Source organism: Rana temporaria, chromosome 1, assembly GCF_905171775.1.
Source record: "Rana temporaria chromosome 1, aRanTem1.1, whole genome shotgun sequence".
Classification (NCBI taxonomy): domain Eukaryota; kingdom Metazoa; phylum Chordata; class Amphibia; order Anura; family Ranidae; genus Rana; species Rana temporaria.
In genome coordinates this window covers 24362191-24389587 of record NC_053489.1, presented here as the reverse complement: position 1 = coordinate 24389587, position 27397 = coordinate 24362191, and the positions used below count along the sequence as shown (strand labels likewise).

Genomic DNA, 27397 nt, shown 5'->3' with positions numbered 1-27397 from the left:
CCCCCCCCCACGTGTGAAGAGAGAGCTAATTACTGCTTTCAGTGCATAGAAATGTCTTTCTTTATCTAATCTGAGACCTGTGCACATGGAGGGAATTATTAATTCCGAATGTTCTTTTTATATTCAAAAGGGGAGACAGGGGGGCCACAGAACACTAATAAGGCTATTGGTGTAAAGGAGATAGTAGTAGACTCTACTAAGAGTTAGAGAGGACAGGCATTGGGGGCTCTGAGAAGAATGGTAGAGGAAGGGCATGGGAGGCTTTGGGAACAATGGAAGAGAAAAAGGCATGGGGACTCTGGGATGAACGGGAGAGATAGGGCATTGGGGACTATGGGAAGAACTGGAGAGAAGGGCATTGGGGGCTGTGGGAAGAATGGGAGACGAAGGGCATTGGGGGCTGTTAGAAGAATGAGAGAAGGGCATGGGAGACTGTGGGAAGAATGGGAGATGAAAAGAATGGAGGGGAGGGCTGGGAAGAATAGCAGATGAAGGACATGGGGGTCTCTGGGAAGAGTAAGAGGGGAAGGGCACGGGGGGCTCTGGAAAGAATGGCAGAGCAAGGGCATGGGGGGCTCTGGAAAGAATGGGAGAGGAAGGGCATGGGGGCTCTTGGATAAGTAAAGGGTATGGGGGGGGAGCTCTTCGAAGAATGGGAGGGGAAGGACATGGGGACCTCTGGGAAGAACAGGAGAGGAATGGCATGGGAGGCTCTGGGCAGAATGAAAGAGGATGGGCATGGGTGCTCTTGGAAGAATGGAGGGCTGTGGGAAGAATCGGAGAGGAAGGGCATTGGGGGCTGTGGGAAGAATGGGAGATGAATAGAATGGAGGGGGGTCTCTGGGAAGAATGGCAGAGGAAGGGAATGGGCGGCTCTGGAAATAGGAGAGGAAGGGCATGGGGTGCTTTAGGAAGAATAGGAGAAGGGCATGGGGTCCTTTAGGAAGAATAGGAGAAGAAGGGCATGGGGGGCTCTGGGAAGAATAGTAGAACAAGGGCATGGGAGGCCCTGGGAAGAATGGGAGAATAAGGGCGTGGGAAGCTCTGAGAATGGGAGAAGGGCATCAGAGGCTCTGGGAAGCAGGGGAGAGGAAGGGCATGGGGGTCTCTAAGAAGAACAGGAGAGGAAGGGCATGGGGGGCTCTGGGAAAAATGGGGGAGGAAGGGTATAAGGGGCTCTGGAAAGAATGGCAGAGGAAGGGCATAGGGGGCTCTGGGAAGAATTACCAGAGGAAGAACATGTGGGCTCTTGGAAGAACAGGAGTGGGGGGCTCTGGGAAGAATAGGAGAGGAAGGGCATGGGGGGCTCTGGAAAGAATGGGAGATGAAGGGCATAGGGGGCTCTGGGAAGAATTACCAGAGGAAGGGTATGGGAGGGGGATGTGGGCTCTTGGAAGAACAGGAGTGGGGGGCTCTGGGAAGAATAGGGGAGGAAGGGTATGGGAGGGGGCTCTGGAAAATAGCAGAGGAAGTGAGGGGGGTGGATTTTGTTAAGCATAGGAAAGGAAGGGTATGGGAAGGGGGCTCTGGTATAAATAGGAGAGGAGGGGCTCTGGGAAGAAGGTAAAAGAAAAAAATATTTTATTTTTAGACCCAGAAAATTTAGGTCATTGATATCCATATATCTGTTAATTTGAGGGGTTTTTTTTCATCAAATATCTGACTGGAGATTAATTCCATTCCTCAAGACTAAGTGCCAGGAAAGTTTGCTAGCACAGTCCTATTCTGAGAGAACAATAATCTATGTTCCGATTGACAGCTGGTCTCAACTAATAAATGGGACCCAATCATGTGATCACTGTGACAGGTAATCTTGGTGATGACTTGCACAGAGAAGAGAATATTACATTGTTAAAAATATACAGGGTGGGCCATTTATATGGATACACCTTAATAAAATGGGAATGGTTGGTGATATTAACTTCCTGTTTGTGGCACATTAGTATATGTGAGGGGGGGGAAACTTTTCAAGATGGGTGGTGACCATGGCGGCCATTTTGAAGTCGGCCATTTTGAATCCAACTTTTGTTTTTGGTGTATCCATATAAATGGCCCACCCTGTATATGTTTTTAAACAAACAAACATTTTCAACAAATTTATCTTTATTTTATTTTATTTTTTTCATTTTTTAAAAAGTAAAAAATAAAATAATTTAACGTTTAAAACAAACATAAAAAATAGGTTTGTTTTCAGTGTTTAAAAAAAAAAAAAATTAATAATCCTCCAATTGTTAATTTATAATAATAAAAAAAAATAGATATTTATTAATGTAGTATTAAAGCCTTATTTGTTCCTAAAACACAATCTTTAAATTATTTAGGTATGCAGATTAGTCACAGAGCTTTTGTCAGGCTAAGTGACGTATAATGATGGTACTAGGTTTGGTCTCAACATCTAAACATGGAAAATCTCCGGGAATGAAAGGGTTAGGTGTGACGTTGCAGTACGCACTCACTTGGCGTGTCTGTATCTAATGGATGGTTCCACTATATGGATTGTCTATGCAGTTTGTGTTCAGCTCTCAGAAGAGTAGACAGGCAGCCTTGAGCACTTGCCTCCTTATTTATAGAGAAAATAATCCTCTTGACGGCTCTAGTGATGTCAAGAAATCTTCAATATGAGCAAAACGCATCATGCTGCAGGATTATCGGCATGTGACTCACCGGAGACGCGGAACGAGAGATGCCCCGCCATCCTCCTATAACAAAAAATTTAACTGCACCCCGATATCTGCTCATGAAAGAGAACCAGTCATAGTTGGTCACAGGTGGAAATCAGAATACTAAAGTACAACGAAAGGCAAAACTTTGTTAATATTATTACCAAGAGTGAAAGTAAAAAGAAATCCCAAATTTTGGGTTGTCCCCAATTGAAGGGAAGCCTTCCAATGGGGACACTAGGATCAGTAGTCAGCGGTTCTCATCATCTGCTCCATATGCTACGTAGACTCATCCCCTTCATCCCGAAAGAGGACACAGCAGTAGTGGTTGGAACAATCATCAACTCACGACTCGACTACGCAAACTCCCTCTACTTAGGACTACCGAAATACCAGATTTCACGTCTACAAATCGTCCAGAACACGGCAGCCAGTCTCCCCAGTCTTGAGGTCCCTCCACTGGCTGTCCGTACAGGATTGGGTGACATTCAAGACGCTCTGCCTCACCCACAAATGTATACAGGGGAACGCTCCCCAATACTTAAGCGAGAAAATAAAACCCTACGTCACCAAGCGCGTGCTCCGGTCAACCAACCAAAACCTTCTCCAAATTCCTAAATACCGCTACAAATCGAATGGAGAACGTAGATTTTCGGTCCAAGGACCACGGCTCTGGAATGCTCTACCCACCACCATCCGCTTGGAGGAAAACCATCGGGCATTTGGGAAAAAACGAAATCCCACCTCTTCTGAAAGACCGGTACCACGCTTGATTCCAAGCGCCTTGAGGCGCATTTGCTGCGCTATACAAGTTACTCACTCACTCGTGACGACCAGTGATTTCCTGTTTCATGTAAGGGACAGGAAGTGAAGGAAAATCACCCCGATGGGACTCGGGTGGCAAAAAAACTGACAAGGGTTATAACCCAATAGAAGATTTATATTTTCCTTTTAGCTTTACTGTCTGTGAGGAGGCCTGATACATTGAGTTGCTGACTTTAACCTTTAACCTACAGGTAAGCCTAGATTAAGGCTTACCTGTAGGTGCTTGAAATATCTCCTAAACCTCCACGATTTAGAAGATATTTACAAAAATCACAAGCGCCGATGTCTACGGCACATGCACACTTTAGCAACAGCGATCGTGTGGCTCCTAAAGGAGGCGGTGCCGTGCCGTGGCTGGCGGCTCCTGGTGGCGTTTAACCTCTATGTAACGCATATACAGTATATTTTTTCAGATATAAAACATCAGTATAAAATGTAAACTTACAAAAAAAATTGCTTAATTTTCTTTAAAGGAAATCAAATGTATCACTATAATCTGTTTGAGATTTCAGTTAGAGAGAGCTTACCTGAAATAGATCTCTCTTTATTTTAGACCCACAGTGCTCTGCAGGTCCTTTGTTATGGAATAAATCTTTATTTTTTAAACAAAAAAAATCGGATCTATTTTTCTATCTTATCTTTTTTCAGGAAAGAAAGAAACCATAAAAAATGTTTTAATAAAAGTGTCTTCAAAAAATTATTATTATTATTGTTTTGCATTATTATGCATCTATATAACTCTGACACATTGCACAGTAATGTAGAGAGAACACAAAGCCGTACACATCAGTCTCTGCACCAAAAGAGCTTACACTCTAATGTCCTCCACAGTCGCACACTATTACTAATTATACATTTATATACAGTTGTGCTCATAAGTTTACATACCCTGGCAGAATTTATGATTTCCTGGCCATTTTTCAGAGAATATGAATAACACCACAAAAACTTTTCTTTCACTCGTGGTTAGTGTTTGGCTGAAGCCATTTATTATCAATCCAACGGTGTTTACTCTCTTTAAATCATAATCACAACAGAAACTACCCAAATGACCCTGAGCAAAAGTTTGCATACCCCAGTTCTTAATACCGTGTGTTGCCCCCTTTAACATCCAATGACAGCTTGAAGTGTTTTGTGGTATTTGTGGATGAGGCCCTTTATCTTCTCAGATGGTAAAGCTGCCCATTCCTCTTGGCAAAAAGCCTCCAGTTCCTTGAAATTCTTGGGCTGTCTTTCATGAATGGCACGTTTGAGATCTCCCCAGAGGGGCTCAATGATATTGAGGTCAGGAGACTGAGATGGCCATTTCAGAACCTTCACTTTATTCTGCTGTAGCCAATGACAGGTGGACTTGGCCTTGTGTTTTGGATCATTGACATGTTGAAATGTCCAAGTACGTCCCATGTGCAACTTTTGATCGGGGTCATTTGGGTAGCTTCTGTTGTGAGTAAACACAGTTGATTGATAATTAATGGTTTTAGCCAAACGAAAAGAAAAGTTTTTGTGTTATCATTTATATTCTCTGAAAAATGGCCAAGAAATCATAAATTCTGCCAGGGTATGTATACTTATGAGCACAACTGTAGCGCTGACATATACTGCAGTCAGCACTGTATCCTGGCCTAGGCCAACAAGGCCCAGGCCTGGGGCAGCACGTAAAGAGTCCCCGGGTTGCGCTACACTGTTAGTGTAGCGCCAGTCCTATGAGGCAGACTGGACAGAGAGGCAAATTAGTCTAGTGCCCCCATAAAGCAGCATCCGGTATGCAGGTGGCCAGCATTCCGCAACTGGGGGGGGGGGGCGTAGCTTCCAATTTTTACTGTCCTATCATCTTGGTGTCCTATCATCCATGTATTTTCTGCTGCACCATTGGCATGGTTCTTCTTAGTCCTCTCCATAAAATTATCAGAATTCTGGGCCAGATTCAGGTAGAAGTGTGGCGGCGTAACGTATCGTAGATACGTTGCGCCGCCGCAAGTTTTCATCGCAAGTGCCTGATTCACAAAGCACTTGCGATGAAAACTACGCCGGCGGCCTCCAGGATAAGCCCGCATAATTCAAAGGGGCGTGTGCCATTTAAATTAGGCGCGCTCCCGCGCCGGACCTACTGCGCATGCTCCCTTTTGAATTACCCGCCGTGCTTTGCGCGTAGTGACGTCATTTTTTCGAACGGCGACGCTCGTATCGTAATTCTGTATTCCCGGACGGCTTACGCAAACGACGTTAATTTTTAAATTTCGACGCGGGAACGACGGCCATACTTTATACAGCACATACGTGTGCTGTGTAAAGTTAAGGCACCCAAAACGACGACTAACTTTGCGACGGAAAACTAGACTAGCGGCGACGTAGCGAATGCGAAAATCCGTCGTGGATCGCCGTAACTCCTAATTTGCATACCCAACGCTGGTTTACGACGCAAACTCCCCCCAGCGGCGGCCGAGGTACTGCATCCTAAGATCCCACAGTGTAAAACAATTACACCTGTCGGATCTTTTGGCTATCTATGCGTAACTGATTCTATGAATCAGTCGCATAGATACTCTGAGAGATACGACGGAGTATCTGAGATACTCCGTCGTATCTCCTTTGTGAATCTGGCCCTCTGTGCCTAAAGTAGAACTATAGGAACACGTTTTTTTTTTTCATTTTGGATAGAGTAAGGGAAGGGCGGGTCTTAAACAGCAAGGGGTGTGGCATTGATAGGAAGGGGCGGGTCATATTTAAACTCGTGCACCCCCTAATTTAGTCAGGCCTAGGGCAGCACAAAACCTAAATACGCTACTGACTGCAGTGTTGTACAGAGAACACTGAGCCAATCACCTCAGTCTCTGCATCCAAGGAGCTTACACTCTAAGGTCCTGACCACAGTCACACACATCTTAATGATTTTGGATGTTTTTATACCTTAATATCTGTCTGTTTTCAGTCCTGGTGGCGGTTTGTATGGCATTGACAGCATGCCGGATCTTCGCAAGAAGAAGCCAATCCCATTGGTCAGCGATTTGGTGAGTTGATTTCTGTTTGTCCCTTCCTTTCCATCATTCTTATCATTCTATTATCCATCTTCATTTTCTATGTTCCATAAAAAGAGAATGGGGACTCCCATCTGTTTCTTTTCATTGACTATTGGGAAAGTTTAGTACATAGACCTGTAGAGACATCCTCACAGAAGCTGTCTCCTCTTCTCCACCATGAATGAATAGACAGAGATTATAGTAGCCTCAGGGAGGAGGAGACAAGGTCCAGGTCAGGTAGGCTTTACGTCTATGAATGCAGTGCGTCTTTCTTCCCAAACCTACCCTGGAGGGCAGCTCTCTCCATCTGATAAAATCGAAGGGTTGCTCAACTTTTCATTCATGAAGACAGCCAAAGGTGTCGACCTCAGAAGGCTCAAGATAATGCCCACATCAAGTTCTGGTGATATTTTATAATTTTACCCCTCATCTAATGTGTTGGGGAAGGTGGTGGCCCCACTAAGACCTACACATAAGGTATGTTATCCTTACATTGTCTATTGAGGAATTCTCTCTTCACCAGGCGTGATAATGGAAATAGGTGCAGGTCTTTAAATTAAATGATTGCAAGATGTTTTCATGTTGACATTATAGTCTCTTTCTTTTGATCTGTGCAAAAAGAAAAAAAAATATGAGGCAACCGTAATTTAAATTCTTGAAACCCAATTGTACTTTCCCTTTTAGAACAGTCATTTTTCATAAAAAAATAATTAATGTCTTGGTGGGACTGGGCATTTGCTGCAGGAGAGCACACAGGCGGGCAGCAGAAAGAAGCTGGATAGGAAGATCAGCAAGGGGCAGCTACCTTCTGAGGAACCAATCTCTTAATTTTCCTCCTGCAGCTGCTGAATGCCTGCAGGAGGGAGAGGAGGAGAACCAGGCATTCAGTGGCTGCAGGAGGAAAATGGAGAGATTGGTTCCTCAATAGGCAGCTGCCCCCATTGCTCCTTTATCCTGGTGGGAGCAGTGGGGGAGCTTATCCTAGTGTACAGGGGGGCTGCACAGTCCCCCGGGAGTATGGAGCCGGTTTCCTGTTGAAAAAAAACCTATCGAAAAATGCCTGTGCCATAACTTCGCATGCGCAGAACGGAGCCTCAGAACAGCCGAGTTTACGATCAGCTTTTGTCTCGCGTTGCCGAGGCATGTTCAAATTTGGATGATGGCCGATATTTACAAGAAGGGGTCAGATTTTTCAATGATGGGCAGTGCTGGGGGGCGAAATTTTTATCGATGGCGACAGAATTCTGCAAAAAAAATCTTTATTTGCTATTCATTTTGAACGCTTGCGGAGCGTGTTTAGTCAATTGAAGGACGGCCTTTTCTATATTAGATGAAGATTTATTTAGCAGATTTGTTTGGCCATCGATAAAAATTCCGCCCCCAGCACTGCCCATCCTGTAAATATCCGCCCCCTTCATGCAAATATCCACCCCTCTCCTACATGAACGTGCCTCGGCAACGCGAGACAACAGCTGATCATAAAATCGGCTGTTCTGAGGCTCCGTTCTGTGCATGAGAAGTTCCGGCACGGGCATTTCTCGACAGGACACCGGCACCATACTCCCGGGGGGCCTGTGCAGCTTCCCTGTACACCAGAATAAGGGAGCAGTTGGGGCAGTTGCATCTTGAGGAACCAATCTCTTAATTTTCCTCCTGCTGCCACTAAATGCCCGCTTCTCCTCCTCTCCCTCCCGCAGGCATTCAGCAGTTGGAGGAGGAAAATTAAGAGATTGGTTCCTCAATAGGCAGCTGCCCCTGCTGCTCTTCCTATCCAGCTTCTTTCTGCTGCCCACCTGTGTGCTCTCCTGCACACAGGCGGAAAGAATGGCATAGGTAAATCCAGAGGATGGGAGAGGCTCGGGAGAAGTCCTGGAGTCGAGAAGGTGACAAGGGACCTAGAGAGCAGGAGGTTTTGGGATGATCAAAGAGCATGAACAGTCATAGATGGATCAAAAATCACCTTTTCCCTGCTGAACTGGACATTTCGATCCATCTATGCCCAGCTTGAACTATTATGGAAAAATTACGTACAATGGAGCAAGCTGAATGTGATGAAGAAGACAAGGAACCTTTCGGCAGATACGTTTTTTAATGGCTCACCAACCCTTTATTGTAGTTTCAATAATAGTAAGCAAATCCCTTTTGGGTGGTAGGATTTCCGGCGTTATTTTGTTGGTAGTAAAAAGTTGTCCCTTGGTGAGATTTTTTTCATTTTTGGGTTGAGGTGTTAGAAACCTTGTCAGGATTTTATTGCTGTGTCCCCTCAACTCAAACTAAAATAAAAGTAAAATGGTTGAAGTTCTGCTGGGACTATTACTGAATTATATATGGAAATCTTGGTAAGTGTCCTAACATCTTTTTCTATCTACTCATTATTCATAAACACACTCAAACCGTTTCCTCCCTCTGCTTCTTCAATTCACCTTCTTCTTGCATTAACCTATTGTAATTCTCTTATATGCCGACCCTTCTATTAACAGGCGATGGTAAGTGGCAGCACCCCACCTGTAGCGGCAACAATCAGATTCTGTGATTTAGTAGTTTACTTCTTGGCTCCATCCTCCCCTATGAAATTTTTGTTTTTTTATCCTTTTCTACATCACTGATTTAATGGACCTTGAAAGTAGCTGTGACGAACCCTTGTCCTCAACATAACTTTGTCTGCCGTAAATGCTTCCTTTGTCCAGAACCAGCATTATCCAAGACTCTTTAACCCACCTAGTCACCAGACCACACCAGTCTTGGAGTACATAAGAAATAATCTCTTTATTTGAGATCTCACACAAATATATACACAAGGATGACAATACAAACTGTAACCAGAAACCCAATTAACATGAGCTAATTACTAATCCTTTAGACAGCCTAGGTGACTCCGAGGCATGACCTTTAGGACAGACTTGTCATCTTTTAGCTTAGAAGACACAATCAACATTATCATAAATAGAAACCCAGAAAACCTTCACACAATAGCAGAGTTAATTAACACAAATAACAATGGTTGAAATACTCTTAGAGCCGGTTCACACTGTCAATGCAGGTCGCCCCGAGCCACCCCCAAAGTCGTACAAGAACCTTTTTCTAAGTCGGAGCGACTTGCGTCGCTCCTTTTAGAACGGTTCTATTGACTAGAATGGGACGCAACTTGTCAGGCGGCTGAGTGGCCTGACAAGTCGCCCCAGTGTGAACCGGCTCTTATGCCGCGTACACACGATAATTTTTCGGCATGAAAAAAAGACGTTTTTCGGCATGTAGAAAAAACAAAGTTTTTCCAACTTCATCATTAAAACTACGTTGCCCACACACCATTGTTTTAAAAAAATGCTCTAGCAGAGCGCGGTGACGTAGAACCCGTACAACGGCACTATAAAGGGGAAGTTCCATTCGCCTTTGGGCTGCTTTAGCTGATTCCGTGTTAGTAAAGGACGATTCGCGCTTTTCTGTCTGTTACAGCGTGATGAATGAGCCTACTCCATTATGAATGGTAGTTTTACCAAAACAAGCGCTCCCGTCTCATAACTTGCTTCTGAACATGCGCGGGTTTTTAACGTCGTTGTAGCCCACACACGATCATTTTTTACAACCTGAAAAATGACATAGTTTAAAACTACGTTAAAAAAAGCAGCATGTTCGGAAAAAAAAATTGTCGTTTTTCAGAACTCGAAAAATTATGTGAAGCCCACACACGATCATTTTAAATGACAATTTTTAAAAACAAAGTTTTTTTCATGCCGAAAAATTATCGTGTGTACGCGGCATTAGAGCCCACACTAGCCTTATTTACAATAAACACATTATAGCAGACAACAGACAGACAGGTGGCTGGAGTTGATGACATCAGCATCTTCTATGAGCCCCAACATTATGAATCGGTCACCATTTATAATATGGCATATACAGGGTTCCCAGAGTTTTGTGTTTTGGGGGGACATGGACTTGAATCCAAAGTAACACCACCTCAAGGGTCCCCAAGCATACAGCTCACAAAGAGTATTGTTCCCTCAAAATCCAGGGCTCATAATCAGAAGGCAAGAGGCTAGCATTCAGTCCTCTCTAAAAGCCTCTGTCCCGGCTAGGTCTGTCACAGTAGAAAAGTGCCTACTACTGCTCACTCTGGTTAGTTGTTGGTGGGAAAATGAGACTTGAATTATAAAGGGCAATTGGAGAAAGAAGCCTAGTTGATTCCAAAACGGTAGGATGTTGAGTGTTCGATATCACAGTGATGTTCTGAGGTGTTGAAGGACACTTGGACCTATCATACCCAACTCTTCTGTAGCTTAATTTCCTTAGCCTATCACACTATGGAGGTACACATGAATACCTTAAATGCACCATTTACAAATTATTGTAAAACTTTTACCATTGGAGGAACTGAGTATGGTGTCCTCCTCCTGTCCTTCACAGAAAGTGTGCATTTCTGAAGAATGGTCCAGCAATCAGTAGGGACGGTGGACGTAGTTTGTGAATAACTTGGCGCCACCAGTCCACAAATTCATCCCTATTTTTCCAGAAGATTTTTAGGGTTTGTTATTGAAGGGGCCACCCATTTTAGAGGTCTTGTTTTAGATTAGACATAACTCCAAGCATTCACACATTTTTTTCAATTGTATCCAATTTGAAAGATGTGAGTAAGTTTTGAGAACCTTGTGTGAAAATAATTTGTTATATGTCTGTTGACCCCCAAAAAGTCTTAAGGAAATTGATTAGGATGTTTGGGTATGGAGGTCCAGCCCAGAACTGGAAGCTTGGTTGTGTTTGGACAAGATTGAGAGTCCTATTTTGATGCAACCCACACACTGTTGATGTTTTTTCTGCATCTCCTAAGGGTTCATGCACACGGTAGCTCCAAAAAAAGCTGCTTTTACAGGCATTGAGCTTTTATTTCAGCTTGAAGAAGCTTGGGCTTTTTTTTAGCTCTTTTGCAGGTTTTTATTGAGCTTCTTTGAGCATAAGCGTTCTTTTTTTTATTTATTTTTTCACAATCCCTCCCCTCAGCGAATTTTTCCGTGTGTGTGTGTTTTCATGCTCTTTCACGCTTTTTCGCGTTTTTGGGCACTTGGGCGTCTTTTCTGCTTGAAAGCTCCTCTCAAAATGTGAGTTTGGTGGGATTTTTTTTCTGCCTGTAAGAGCATATACCTGTAAAAGCCTGAAAAAGCCATAGTGTGCATGATTGGCTAACATGGAAGGGAGTTTCCAGGCAGAAAAAAAAGCTCAAAAGCCTGAAGGAGCTGCTTCTATGAGCTTCAGTGTGCATGAGCCCCAAGGCTGTCTTTGTATCCCATTTGTGTTGAGAGTGTGAACAGGTCTTTCAGAAACATGCTAGATCCATGTAGGGAAAGAAAGACTGCTAAGTCTCATTGCATGTAATGTGTTGATTAAAAACACAGTAGGCGCTACTTTTGGAGCCGAAACTTGTGAAAATCCGACATTTTGGGTGTAGATTCCATTGAAAAGTTAATGGGGAGAGATGTTGGACGATCGGAAATTCCGACAACAAAACCGTGGATGGATGTTGGCTCAAACTTGTCTTGCATACACACGATCGCACAAATGTTGTTGGAAATTCCGAACGCCAAGAACGCGGTGACGTACAACGACACTATTAAAAGGAAGTTCAATAACAGTCGTGTTAGTAGATGTTTGGCGAGAGACGATTCAAGATTTTCAGCCTCGTGCTTTTCAGTCCGTTACAGCGTGATGAATGTGCCATCTACATTACACGAACGCTAGTTTTAACAGACCGATCGCTTCAGTCTCGTACTTGATTCAGAGCATGCGTAGAATTGTGTGTGTCGGAATTGTCTACACGTGCTTGGAATTTACGAGAATGAATTTTGTTGTCGAAAATTTGAGAACCAGCTCTCAAATTATTGTTGTCGGAAATTCCGACAGCAAATGTCTGATGGAGCCCACACACAATTTCCAACAAAAATCTCCCATCGAACATTTGTTGTCGGAAATTCCGACCGTGTTTACGCGGCATAAGAATGAACTTGTATTTGACTCAAATGAGGGCCAAGGTCACCGATCCCCTTTAGGTTGAACTGTTAAGTGTTTGAATGTTGCTGGCCTTTTGAAGCAGATTTTGGTAACCTCTTGTTGCGCTTAGCCATCCCTGCAACCGGATGGGTATCTTTCATCTTTTTTTGATTGGTAACCTTACAGCATCTTATGTAGGTTCATTAGACTCAGTGATGGGCACTGAATGTGGATTACCATCACATTCAGTCATAAAATTTCCTTTTTTTTTTTTGTAGCACCTGCTTGCCCCCTTGCACATGTATACCAGGGTGTCCATCGGTGCATTTCTTTATATACTAATAGTCCGAAGAGCTTTCACTTGGCCATCCCTGGTCATATATGACAATTGTGATTTAAGTTTGTTCTTATATACATTTTTGCATAGCTTTCTACTATGACAGTTTTGTTTGAATTATTATTTTGGCCATTTATTGGTTTAGCTTTGCCATATGCAAACCCAGTGCTAAAGGTTCACCACGTGATCTGCAGCAGATGACATTTGATCATTGTCACAAGTTTAGTTAGCCCAAAATTTCACTTTTATGTGTGTTTCTGGGCTGAATGCCCTCCCCAGCATCTTATATTTTTCTGGGACTCTGCCAGTGACATTTCCTCACCAGGTTTAGCCTGTTAAGATGGGAACCTTGTTCCTCCAGCTGCATTCTGCATAATATAAAATCCTTCAAAAATACGACCCTAGGATAATTAATTCTGAAAGCGCCTTCCAAATACTACCTGTGCCTGATTGACTTAAAGCGTTAGCAGTGCCACCATAATTAATTTACAATAAAACTTTTATTCATGATTTAATTTTCAGGAGCATACACTTATTAGTGTAGTAGGCAATTCATAATGGTTATTATAAATTGTAATAGATTTTTTTTCCCTCCAGTTCTCTGCGTGAATAATTCATTACTCAAAGCCTCAAAAGGTCATAGAATGCTCAATAAATAATTAAAACGTTGTCATAGGCCGCCGTTCCTAGATCGTCCCCCCGATTAAATAAATTAAAGATTCCCACAAGAATAAAAAAGATTATATCCAGATCCAATTATCTCTTACTAGCTACAAACAAGACAAGGCCCGGAAGGCCCATAGCCAACTAGCAAGATTTATAGCAAACCTGGTTGGTAAAACTAGAGCAGGGGTCTCCAAACTGTGGCCCTGGGGCTGGATGTGGCCCTTTGCTTGCCTTAATGCGGCCCTTGGGGCACTATTCCATCCAATTTAAATGGGGCATAATTCTTGTTGCTGGCACCAATGGGGCACTATTCCTCCAACTGACACCATCAATTATTTCCATTAACACCAGCGATGGGGCACTAGTCCTTCCACTGTCACCAAAGATATGGTATTATTTACTCCCACTGGACATTTTTTTACTCCCCAATGGCCCTAGTCTTGCCCCCCTAATGTCTGAAGGACTGTAAACTGGTCCTTTGTTTAGAAAGTTTGGAGACCCCTGAACTAGAGGATCCACAAGGTTACATGTTATCCAAGCTACCGTGTTTCCCCGAAAATAAGCTTGGGTCTTATATTTATTTTGGCAACAAAAGACACAGTAGGGCTTTTTTTCGGGGTAGGTCTTACCATGTAATGTGATGTCTTCTCTCCCCCTCCCTCGCCCTGCCCAGTGTGAACTGAATTAAAATGCTTGTAAAATCCAATAATCCACTCTATTACAGTATTATATAATGTACAATGTGTGTGTTTCTTTAATATAATTGTGCCAAATACCTTCATTATATCGCTTCTGTGACCCACCGGAGCTCTCTTCTACGCAATTATATTACAGAAACAAACACATTATACTGTAATACTGTAATAGAGTGGGTTATAGGATTTTAAAAGCATTTTAAGCTAGGGCTGATTTTCGGGGTAGGGCTTATATTGCAGCCCTCCTGGAAAATAACGCTAGGTCTTATTTTCAGGGAAACATGGTAATGAACCAACAAAGCAAAAAGGGGAGATGCGGGTGGGTTCCATTGTATTTGTCAAACTCTGGGACCACGGCATCTTCCCAATAAAAACAAGAAAAAAATTCTCCAGGGGCAAGATGCTAAGAGGTCTAGGAGGTTATGCAGATGGAGTAGAGTTTGAAAGTTTTGCACTGCTGGAGATGCAAAGAGGTCCAAGAAGCTATGCAGATCGGTAGAGTTGGGAAGTTTTCCACTGAGGGAGACACTAAGAGGTCCAAGAAGCTATGAAGATGGTTGGAGCTGGGAAGTGTTGCACTGCTGGAGACACTAAGGGGTAGATTCAGATAGAAGATACGACGGCGTATCTCCAGAGTCCGGCCGGTCGTATCTATGCGCCTGATTCATAGAATCAGTTACGCATAGATTTCCCTAAGATCCGACCGGCGTAAGTGTCGTATCTTAGGCTGCATATTTACGCTGGCCGATAGGTGGCGCTGCCAAAGATTTACGCGAGGAATATGCAAATGAGCTAGATACGCCGATTCAGAAACGTACGTCCGGCCGGCGCATTTTTTTACGTCGTTTACGTTAGGCTTTTTTCGGCAAATAGTTACCCCTGCTATATGAGGCGTATGCTATGTTAAGTATGGCCGTCGTTCCCGCGTTGAGTTTTGAAAATTTTACGGCATTTGCGTAAGTCATTCGCGAATAGGGCTGGACGTAATTTACGTTCACGTCTAAAGCAATGACGATTTGCGGCGGAATTTCGAGCATGCGCACTGGGATTTTTTCACAAACGCCGCATGCGCTGTTCGTAAAAAAAATGTCGAATACGCGGGGTCACAGTTAATATACATAAAACACGCCCACATCATCCGCATTTTAGTTAGGCGGGCTTACGCCGACACAGATACGTTACGCCGCCGTAACTAAGGGCGCAAGTTGTTTCTGAATACAGAACTTGCGCCCTAAATTGCGGCGTAACGTATCTGAGATATGTTACGCCGGGCGGACAGATAGACCATTCTATCTGAATCTAGCCCTAAGTTTTCCAAGAAGCTATGCAGATGGGTAGAGTTGGGAAGTTTTCCATTGTTGGCAACACTCAGGCCCTGTACACACGATCAGTCCAAACCGATGAAAACGGACTGAAGTTCAGTTTCATTGGTTAACTGATGAAGCTGACTGATGGTCTGATGTGCCTACACACCATCAGTTCAAAAACCAATCAAGTCCAACGCGGTGACGTAAAACTCAACGACGTGCAGAGAAAAATGAAGTTCAATGCTTCCACGCATGCGTCGGCTTGATTCTGAGCATGCGCGGGTTTGGAACCAATGCTTTTGCGTACTAATCGTCGGTTTCAATTTTAAAGCAAGTTCTAAATTTTGCGACCGAAGGATAACGGACCGATGGGGCCCACACACGGTCGGTTTGGACCGATGAAACTGAACTTCAGTCCGTTTTCATTGGTTTGTACTGATCGTGTGTACAGGGCCTAAGGGGTCCAAGAAGCTATGCAGATGGGTAGAGTTGGGAATATTTCTACTGCTGGAGGTACTGAGATCCAAGAAGCTATGCATATAGGTAGAGTTGGGAAGTTTTATGAGGTCCAAGAAGCTAAGTAGATGGGTAGAGCTGGGAAATTTTCCACTTCTGGAGACACTAAGAAGTCAAAGAAGCTGTGCAGATGGGTAGAGTTGGGAAGAGGTCCGAGAAGCTATGTGACGCTTCCTCCCAAGATTGAGAGATAATTTTAAGTGGATTAACCTTACAAGATGTGTCTGTTCTCCAAAACCACTGTAGAGACCATGTTTTAAGATGAGGAAAATCTGTCTAAACAGTAGATATGCGCTAAAGTGGGCCTGTCATGTCCACCAACTTTATTGTTAAGGACGCCTTGCATTGCCCATGCTCTTCTTCGGTTTGGTTCCCTAGTACCGGGGGAGAACCTTGGGTTCTATGCCCTGACTGCACACAGGACCTAAAAATTGTCCCTGTCCCTCCCCCTGTCATTTAGTTGTCAAACAGGGGAAACCCTCTACTGGCCAAAAAGACTCTGGCAGACGGTACTATTTTATTCTATGACTTGTTTACTTTAATATTGGTTATCATGCCCTTTTTCTTTTCAGTCATCCACTGCAGATCACAATCTGAGATTCCACTTTCTTTTTATTTGCCGTTATCCTTTAGCTATGGCTGTTTTTTGCCTTTTTTTAAAAAAGGAACTAGTAAGAATTAAATAATGTTTGGGGATTAATTGTATCACCTTTGTATTACCTTCGCAGTCCCTGGTCCAGTCCCGTAAGGCCGGCATCACCTCTGCTATGGCCACTCGCACTTCTCTCAAGGACGAAGACTTGGTAAGCACCATTTCCCAGAGGGAATCTTCTTTCAGATCCTTAGAAGAAAGTGTTTCTCCAGGAAAGGAGTCAGAGACCTGTTTATAAAGAGTGGGGAATTTGTCAGACTGGATGGGTATACCTTACCTTGCCTTCATTTACTGTATGACATTACCCATAAGTAGAATACAGATTTTTACATCAGCGAATGTCATAGTGAGTAAATGTGCAGCGAATGTCTGCTAAAAAAAAAAATTGAATCCTTTTTTTTTTTTCCAGTGGACAGAGATCCTTTGCATTGAGTTGGGTTTTCCAGGTTCACCCTAATCACCGGTTCATCTATCTATCTGTGTATTTACCTGGAGTTTAACTCACTGAGTGTCTCACCGAGTGGCCTGGTCAGTATTTACAGACCAGAGCTGTGTGAGAACAGAACCCTTACCTAAGAAGCCGATTGGCTGCCCCTCCCCTCTCCACTGAACACAAGGGGATTAGTCCTCACGGTGGCGGCGGCCATCTTTTTGTAGCCCGCCGGCTGTTTTGCTAAAACATTCCTGATTTTCCCAGGACAAAAGCAAAATCCCAGGAATTTTATCAGGACGAGCTCCGTTCGAGACATGGGTCCCAAAATCGCTATTGTCCCGGGAAAATCGGAACTGTTGGCAAATATGTACGTCCCCTGTCAGATTGTGGAAACACCTTGGCCCGGATTCTTAAAGCACTTACGCCAACGTATCTTTATATACGTCGCTTAAGTGCACGGATGCGCCATCGTATCTATGCGCCTGATTCTTAATACAAGATACGCCTGAAATTTGGCTTAATCCGACCGACGTAAGTTTCCTGCGCCGTTGGAGCCTAGGCGCATATTTACGCTGGCCGCAAGGGGCGCTTCCATTGATTTACACGTCGAATATGCAAATGACCGAGATACGCCGATTCACAAACGTACTTGCACCCGTCGCAGTAGTATACGCAGTTTACGTAAGGCTTACGTCCGGCATAAAGTTATTCCACCACATAGGAGGCACAAGCCATACAAAGGTATGGACGAAGGAACAGCCATCGTATTTTACGTAAGTTGTACGTGAATGGGGCTGGGCGTAGGTTACGTTCACGTCGTAGGCATTGAGCCGTCGTATCTTAGGGAGTAAATTTGACGTGATTCTGAGCATGCGCGCGCATGCGCCGTTCATTCGGCCCTTCATTTACATGGGGTTACGCTTCATTTTAATAGATCACGCCCACTACCTTCCTACTTTGAATTAGGTGGGCTTACGCTGGACAATTTACGTTACGCCGGCGCAACAAAGGGAGCAAGTGCTTTGTGAATACTGTTCTTGCCTCTTTGTTACGTCGGCGTAGCGCATATGGGATGCGCTACGCCGCTCTAAAGATGCGCCGATCTACCTGAATCCGGGCCATTGTTTAAAAAGGCAGTTCACCGTTCTGCCTCTGTAACAGACGATCGCAGACCGCCGGCAGACATTGAGTCCGCCCGCAACTGCGCCTGCGCGAGCCGCCATACGGGTATGGTGATTTGCGCAGGAGAGCCAACCTGCCGCAGTATATCTGCATGAGCAGGTCTGCTAGTGGTTAATGCAGGTGAGCAACAGTAAAAAAAAAAAAAAACTTGTTTCTGCCTGCAGGCCTTAATCATGTCTTCAGTTTTTTTAACTGTTGACTGTCGTTCGCCTGCATTAATAAAACAATGTTTTAGCCGACTTCCGTGCCATACTTGCATGGATTGCACATGGAGGTTTGCAGAGGATGAGTGCTGTGTTCTTGAGGCTGTCCAGGCATTACACAGGAGGTAGTAGTTTGGATGCATCTGTTCCTGAAATCCTTCAGTGCTTTTGGGGATCATATCTAGACCAGGAGCCACTGTCTCCCCCAAGTTCTATGTTATGTGATATATTATTTTAACATCCCCCCGATGGGGTTTTTCATGTGTTTCAGAAATCACATGTGTACAAGAAAACCCTCCAAGCCTTAATCTACCCCATTTCCTGCACAACCCCCCACAACTTCGAGGTCTGGACCGCCACCACCCCCACCTATTGCTACGAGTGCGAGGGTCTGCTGTGGGGGATCGCCCGACAGGGGATGCGCTGCTCCGAGTGCGGGGTCAAATGTCATGAGAAGTGCCAAGACCTGCTGAACGCCGATTGCCTGCAGAGTAAGTTCTCCAGGAGCAACGTTCCCGAAATCTTTCTGTATTTTTGTTCCCACCACGAAGAATATGTAGAACGAGAGGGCATGAAAATAAAAATCGGAGAGCTTTATATAGAGAAGTTCAGTCATTCCTGTCTTTCAGAGACATAATTAGGCCCACAGGGTTCAAGCATTGATACAGGTGTCAACCTGGTGACAACAGAACGCTTGCCGTGCCCCAAGGTTTTAAGGGTTGTCACACCGAAGGTCGGTGAACATCCTCCCGGTGCTTTCCCTCTTGCACACATGCCGTATACGTGGCTGCTTTGGCACATGCTCCCGACTGTGCTTGTTTGTCAAATTGGACGGGCAGACGCCTCCGTAGAGCACAATCATCACCTGGAAGCATTGCCGACTCTGTTTCTGCCACCTGCCAGCCCAGCCGCTGGTTATGTGTGACAGCGCAGACTATAATTTCCTTTCCGCTCTGCATCCCCGTGTAGCACTAATCACAGCTCTCCTCACCTTCTCAGGTTTACTATAACACCTGCAGGCGGGATCACGCCATCCGCCAAACTCGGTTTATTTAAAGTGAGCAATGGAACGAAGGAAGATAATTGAGCTCCCAGCCTGGGATATACAGTTGTGCTCATAAGTTTACATACCCTGGCAGAATTTATGATTTCTTGGCCATTTTTCAGAGTATATGAATGACAAAAAAACATTTCTTACACTCATGGTTAGTGTTTGGCTGAAGCCATTTATTATCAATCAACTGTTTACTCTTTTTAAATCATAATCACAACAGAAACTACCCAAATGACCCTGATCAAAAGTGTACACACCCTGGTGATTTTAGCCTGATAACATGCACACAAGTTGACACAAAGGGGTTTGAATGGCTATTAAACGTAACCATCCTCACCTGTGATCTATTTGCTTGTAATTGGTGTGTGTGTATAAAAGGTCAATGAGTTTCTAGACTCCTGACAGACCCTTAAATCTTTCATCCAGTGCTGCACTGATGTTTCTGGATTCTGAGTCATGGGGAAAGCAAAAGAATTGTCAAAGGATCTGCGGGAAAAGGTAGTTGAACTGTATAAAACAGGAAAGGGATCTAAAAAGATATCCAAGGAATTGAGAGTGCCAATCAGCAGTGTTCAAACTAATCAAGAAGTGCAAAATGAGGGGTTCTGTTAAAACCAAACCACGGTCAGGTAGACCAACTAAAATTTCAGGAAACTGCCAGGAAAATTGTTCAGGATTGAAAGAAAAACCCACAAATATCTTCAGGTGAAATACAGGACTCCCTGAAAACATGTGGCTGTTTCAAAATGCACAATAAGGAGGCACTTGAAGAAAGATAGGCTGCATGGTCGAGTCGCCAGAAGAAAGTCATTACTACACAAATGTCACAAAGTATCCCGCTCAGAATACCCCAAACAGACAAGCCTCAAACCTTCTGCCACAAAGTCATTTGGAGTGATGAGATCAAAATTGAGCCCTTTGACCACAACCATAAACACAGAGGGGGATCGCTGATATTTTGGGGATGTGCGAGCTACAAAGCCACATGAAATTTGGTCAAAATTGTTGGCAAGATGAATGCAGTTGATTGATAATAAATGGCTTCAGCCAAACACTAACCATGAGTGAAAGAAACGTTTTTGTGTTATCATTCATATTCTCTGAAAAATGGGCATGAAATCATAAATCATAATAATAATGTATGTAACATTATGGGCACAAATGTATATACACTCTATGCCTTTACACGCACATGAACTTTAATGGCCTCCCAGTCTTAGTCCGTAGGGTTCAACATTGAGTTAGACCACATTTTGCAGCTATAACAACTTCATCTCTTCTGGGAAGGCTGACCACAAGGTTTAGGAGTGTGTCTATGGGAATGTTTGACCATTCTTCCAGAAGCGCATTTGTGAGGTCAGGCATGAGCAAGTGAGAGCGATGACACCAAATTTAACACACCTGCTCCCAATTCACACCTGAGACCTTGTAACACTAACGAGTTACATGACATCGGGGAGGGAAAATTGCTAATTGGGCCCAATTTGGACATTTTCACTTAGGGGTGTATGCACTTTTGTTGCCATTGGTTTAGACATTAATGGCTGTGTGTTGAGTTATTTTTAAGGGACCACAAATTTACTGTTATACAAGCTGTACATTGACTACTTTACATTGTAGCAAAGTGTCATTTCTTCAGTGTTGTCACATGGAAAAGATATAATAAAATGTTTACAAAAATGTGAGGGGTGTACTCACTTTTGTGAGATACTGTATATATTAGGTGGTTGGCATAAGGGTAATATTGAACACTTTAAAGATACAGCAACACACCAGAAGTCCAACATCACTCAAAGTATCTGAAGACCCCCAATGTATGACTCCACAAAATCCAGCAATGGTAGAAGAGGGAAGGGTGCTCAGTGGTAAATCAAATGGCTAGATGAGGTCATGATTACAGATAGGCCTTGACTCCTGCTACAGGACCCATTGGGGTAGCCTCATTGGGTCCTGTATCAGGAGTTGAGGCCTATCTGTAATCATGACCTCATCTAGCCATTACACACAGTGCGGTTTGATTTACTGGTAAGCACCCTTCCCTCTTCTACCCCAGCCAAGCCCGTCGGAAGCCGACAGGCAAAGCAAGCAATTGCCTGGGGCCCCCGAGCTGGCCAGGGGCCCCAGCAGGGAGGGCCCTTGCCGCACCGCTGCGTCTTCCTGCAGTCCGGTCGGCCGTGTACCAGGAGATTCAGGTTCCTGTTCCCGGCCGGACTGACAGGAAGTGCACACTCTGAGTGTTCACTTCCTTTCAGTCCGGCCCCGGGAACAGCAAACTGAATCCCCTGTACCGCGCGGTTATGGTACACGGCCGACCGGACTTCAGGAGGACGCAGCGATGCGGCAAGGGCCCTCCCTGCTGGGGCCCCTGTGCGGACACCAACATATGCCGACGTGGAGGATAGAGGTAAGCCACCAACCCCCCCCGCTTCTCAACTACTTGAAAAGTCACTTTTTTTTTTTGCTTGGGGCCCCCAAATGTCTTCAAACGGCCCTGACCCCAGCCTGTAGGTTGCTGTGGTTGGGCATTGTTAAAACGTAACCATCGTACGTGACCAGAGCCCAATTGAGATGACCTGTGATTTCTGTCCTGACTGCAGGGGCGGCAGAGAAGAGTTCGAAGCACGGAGCGGAGGACCGCACGCAGAACATCATTATGGCCATGAAGGATCGGATGAAAATCCGGGAGAGGAACAAGCCAGAAATTTTCGATGTGATCCGAGATGTCTTCACCATCACCAAAGTGATCCATGCTCAGCAGATGAAGACCGTGAAACAAAGTGTGCTGGATGGCACGTCAAAGTGGTCAGCCAAGATCACTATCACCGGTGAGTCTATGACATTGCAGAGTGCAGCTCCACTAAATCTATTATTATTATTGTTGTTATTATGTGGATAAAGGCAAAAAGGGTGAGTACCTCCATCAGTTTTGTATTGCTTTCTCCATGTCTCCCTAATGGGGGACATCTTTGTGCTGGCACCAGGACAGAAAGTGTGAAGGTAGGTGGTCAGTACAATATTGGAAGACACTCTCCCTTTCCCACACTCAATGCAAAAGTATAAAAAGGCAAAATTCTGCTTTTCTGCTTGTCCCAGGAGGCTACGGGGCCATTCACACAGCTCAGTAGGTTCCATGAGGCTACGGGACCATTTACACAGCTCAGTAGGTTCCATGAAGCTACAAGGCCATTCACACAGCTCATTAGGTTCCATGAGGCTACATGGCCATTCACACAGCTCAGTAGGTTCCATGAGGCTACGGGACCATTCACACAGCTCAGTAGGTTCCATGAAGCTACGGGGCCATTCACACAGCTCAGTAGGTTCCATGAGGCTACGGGACCATTCACACAGATCAGTAAGTTCCATGAGGCTACGGGGCCATTCACACAGCTCAGTAGGTTCCATAAGGCTACATGGCCATTCACACAGCTCAGTAGGTTCCATGAGGCTATGAGGCCATTCACACAGCTCAGTAGGTTCCATGAGGCTATGAGGCCATTCACACAGCTCAGTAGGTTCCAGGAGGCTTCAAGACCATTCACACAGCTCAGTAGGTTCCATAGGGCTACGGGGCCATTCACACAGCTCAGTAGCTCCTATGAGGCTACGAGACTATTCCAACAGCTAAGTAGATTCCAGGAGGCTTCAAGACCATTCACACAGCTCTGAAGGGTCCCAGAAGACTACGTGACCATTCGCACAGCACAGTAGGTCCCATGAGGCCAACGGGACTATTCAAACAGTTCAGTAGGTCTCAGGCGGCTGCGCAAACATTCACACAGCCTAGCAAGTCCCAGGGGGGGGCTATGGGACCATTCACACAGTTCAGTAGGTCCCAGAAGGCCAGGGGACCATTCACACAGCCCAGCAGATCCCAGGGAGCTATGGGACCATTCACACAGTTCAGCAGGTCCCAGGAGGCTGCGGGAACATTCACACAGTTCAGCAGGTCCCTTTCATTCAATGGGTGTCAGTTTTTTCAACCACTGGGTCTCAGCATCACACATGGGCATTATGTAGGGTGGTCTGCATGCCAATAAGATCTGCCTGAGAGGCTCAGAGACCCAGTGATGACGTCCACCCAGGATTATCTTTAGTCTTTGAGGTTTGAGCGCAACTAGTGATACAAAAAGGTGAGAAACTAAGTTGCACAGACTTCAGAAAGTCCATTCCCAGGGACTCTGTGAGGTGCTTTCTAAATTCTGGTTGCAGTGGACTTCACTTAAATTTGAATTACGTCAAACCACTTTAGAAAAGTTTCAACATTTGCTGGATAGCATTAGCAGTTCATTGATATATAAAGTGGTTTGTCTCACACTGACCTCTCCTGTCTTGCAGTTCTCTGCGCTCAGGGTCTACAGGCCAAGGACAAGACGGGCTCCAGTGATCCCTACGTCACCGTTCAAGTGGGGAAGACCAAAAAGAGGACGAAAACCATCTACGGCAACCTCAACCCCGTGTGGGAGGAGAAATTTCACTTGTAAGTACTCCGAAGCAGCCATTCATTCATAGAAAGCAGCTAGCGTAACATGAGGGGTGTGGTCATTTCAACCAATCGGGTCCCAGAAAACCCTCCTCTGTGTGCCTTTCTGAAACTAGTTCCACTTTTTTACTTTATGGCTAAGCCCCATCAGCATTCATCATCCCTGTCCAGCTTCAGCATGCTTGCTGACCATTGAACCACTCTCCTTGGACAAGGGGGGTCGGCACGTTTCAGAGGGGCACACATAGGAAAGTTTTATGGCTAACAAAAGGCAAACATGAGCACCTAGAGTTGCTTGTTCTTAGTGAGAAATTATTACAGGCTCACCCTAAATCACTTTAAAAAAAATTTTTTTTTTATTAAATCTGAGCCCCGGGCAGAAATTTCAGATCGGGGCTTTTTTTTCCCCTTAGAGAATAGGTACAGGTACTCCTCTCTTCCACGTAAACCTTTGTCTCCGCCCCCGTACCCACTTCTGAGCACCGTCTTTGGTTCCACCCCTACCCACCTCCGAGCACTGTCCCTTGGTTCCACCCAACTTCGAGCACCGTCCCATGGTTCCACCCCCCCTACCCACCTCTAAAGCACCGTCCTTTGGTTTCACCCGTCTTCGAGCACCGTCCCTTGGTTCCACCCCCCCACCCACCTCTAAAGCACCGTCCTTTGGTTCCACCCATCTTCGAACACCGTCCCTTGGTTCTATCCACCCCCACCCACCTCTCAGCACCGTCCCTTGGTTCCACCCCCTACCCACCTCACAGTTCTGCTCCTTTTGAAGAATACAGAACCAAGTATCATTTAAGTAATTTGTCTGGAATTTGTAAATGATATTAAGAAAAGCAGTAAAAAAGATACAGTCATCACAATTAGTTCCTCCCCACCAACAGAAGACCCCCCCTGCCCCCACAATAAAATAACCCCAGCAACAAAAGACCCACTACAATAAAATACCCCCAACAACAATAGATCCACCCTCAGCAATAATAGACCACCCCAGCAACAATGAACCCCCCCAGTAACAAAATACCTCCCCAGCAACAATAAATAAACCTTAGCAGCAATAGATTCATACCAGCTTCAATAGTTCTCCCAGCAGCCAGCGGAAAGGTTTCTTCACAGTAAGAGCTGTAAACATGTGTAATAGACTCCCTCCAGAGGTGGTTCTGGCCAGCTCAGTAGATTGCTTTAAGAAAGGCCTGAATACTTTTCTAAATGTACAGAATATAACTGAGTACTAAGATTTGTAGGTAAAGTTGATCCAGGGAAAATCTGATTGCCTCTCGGGGGATCAGGAAGGAATTTTTTCCCCTGCTGTAGCAAATAGGATCATGCTTTGCTGGGTTTTTTTGTTTTGTTTTCACCTTCCTCTGGATCAACTGTGGGTGAAGGATTTTGTATATGGGATTGTGTGATATTCATATTTTTTTTTTTTAATTGGTTGAAATGGATGAATTTGTGTCTTTTTATTTTTATTTTATTTTTACAACCTGGCTAACTATGTAAAGTGTGACAGCAGGAAGGTATTGAAGTGATTAAGAATAGGAGAGTTCCCTGAGGCACTGGGGACGTAACCTTCCCAGGGGACACAACCTTCCCAGGGGACACTTGTGAGGCCAGGGCTGTGTCACCAGTGCCTCACAGAATCCAGGAAGTGGAAGATAAAAAAAAATGTAAGTTTATCAGAATGTATTGGATTTTCATAATGTCATGATGTTTATGGCTGGGCATGCAGCATTGGATTTTGTGTTCGGGAACAGGGCGGGTGGTGGTCCCCCTTAATGTTCCCCTTTAAATACTGACTTTCTGCCCTGGTTGGTTATGCATAGCAGATGTCATTTCCCCCATTGATTAGCTGTAATTTTCCTTTTGTGCCTCTCTCACATCTGCTATTTGAGGAACGCCATCAGATCTGTAATGAATCATTGTAAATTGTAGAGCGCGGCGTAAAATGATCCCAATTTAGACTTTCCATGCGGCTGAATAGCTTTACACAATAGTATTGTCTGTCATACGGGGCGGTGTTTGCACACTCTGTTCAGTCCTCGGATTTGTTCGGAGGTGATACTCTGCGGGTCGCTGCTCATTGTTTCCCTTAGATGAGCTCTGGATGACTTCAGTCTTCTTCTCCCCAGTACTGGGGCCTCGTGACAATTCATTCATTATTATGGACTTGGTAACAAGCTGTCGGCTTCTTTTTATAGTTCTTCTCATCAAATCTGAAAACAAAACCTAGAAATACGAACACAGCCTTAGGCCCTGTACACACGGGCGTAGTACAGCGTACACGCACCCAGTGTTTGCCCGCACGGGGATTGAAGTAATTGTTGCAATAATATACAAACTAATATAAACTATATAACTATTGCATATATGTATTAACTTGTCTATTCCTATAATTAGCTAGTCTATAAAATCTCTCTGATAAGCATAATGATATAAGGTTAGCTATGGAAGCAAACACATCTACTTAGTAAAACAATATCTTTAATTTATTTCCCAATAAAATAGAAATATGCTAACATCAAACACTAAACAGTAGAATATCATGAATCCTGTAGACATAGTCTCATCGGCTGGGCTCTGGATGGCAATAGAGGCTCAGGCCAAAGCCAGGATCCAAGGGAAGAGTGACTATTCCTCTTTTGTGTGCCCTTTTTACTCAAATATTTACACCCACTCGTAACAACCCCCACTCCTCTCCAATGAGTTATTGCCAAGATGTAGTCCTTTTAATAGATTATACAGTGGAACCTTGGATTACGAGCATAATCCCTTCCAGGAGAATGCTCATAATCCAAAGCACTTGCATATCAAAGCGAGATTCCCCATAGAAGTCAATGGCATGCAATACCGCATGCGGCCAGAGGTGGGGGGGCACCAGAGAGCCTCGGGAAAACACTCGTAAAGGCCCGACGACAGCTCGTCAAAACTCAGAAAGGCTTGGGAACGGAGTATTTCCAAGGTTTTCCAAGCATTTCCGATTGGCTCCGCTCGGCTCCGGCTCCCCCCCACCTCAGGCCAAACATGGTACTGCACACCGCTTTTAAAAAAGGATTTAAAAAAAAACACAGTGCTCTTATTGCGAAACGTTAACCGCGTTACTCGCAATCCGAGGTTTCACTGTATTACAGTCCGTCTTGCCCTATTGGCCTCTAGGGGCAGCATTGTCCATGTATCATCTCCAGGAGCTTGTTGATCTTTTGATCTTTGCCATCAATCATCCTGGCAGCCATTGCTCTCTTTGAAGCGTGTGTCACACCAGGTGGGCTTGAGCCAAGCCCCTACTAACTTCCAGATGCAGATTCTGATATGCTACAAAGCTATGATCTTAACTGGTTACATTCCAACTTGGGGCCATCTGTATCCTCCAGGGAGTGAAATACCAGAA

General features: G+C 44.6%; 1 protein-coding gene across 4 annotated transcripts in view; it reads left to right on the top strand.

The window, feature by feature from the left end:
- Window positions 1-27397, top strand: part of UNC13B (unc-13 homolog B) — a 580491-nt gene that overhangs the window by 393380 nt on the left and 159714 nt on the right. For 3 of the 4 annotated variants that reach the window (XM_040336017.1, XM_040336018.1, XM_040336016.1), the window contains 5 exons: window positions 6415-6493; window positions 16731-16805; window positions 18744-18963; window positions 22124-22351; window positions 23865-24006. In XM_040336017.1, coding sequence (XP_040191951.1) covers window positions 6415-6493; window positions 16731-16805; window positions 18744-18963; window positions 22124-22351; window positions 23865-24006 — 744 coding nt within the window. Of the gene's footprint in view, window positions 1-6414; window positions 6494-8982; window positions 8989-16730; window positions 16806-18743; window positions 18964-22123; window positions 22352-23864; window positions 24007-27397 lie in introns of all 4 variants that reach the window. The other variant, XM_040336015.1, reaches the window with a different exon arrangement.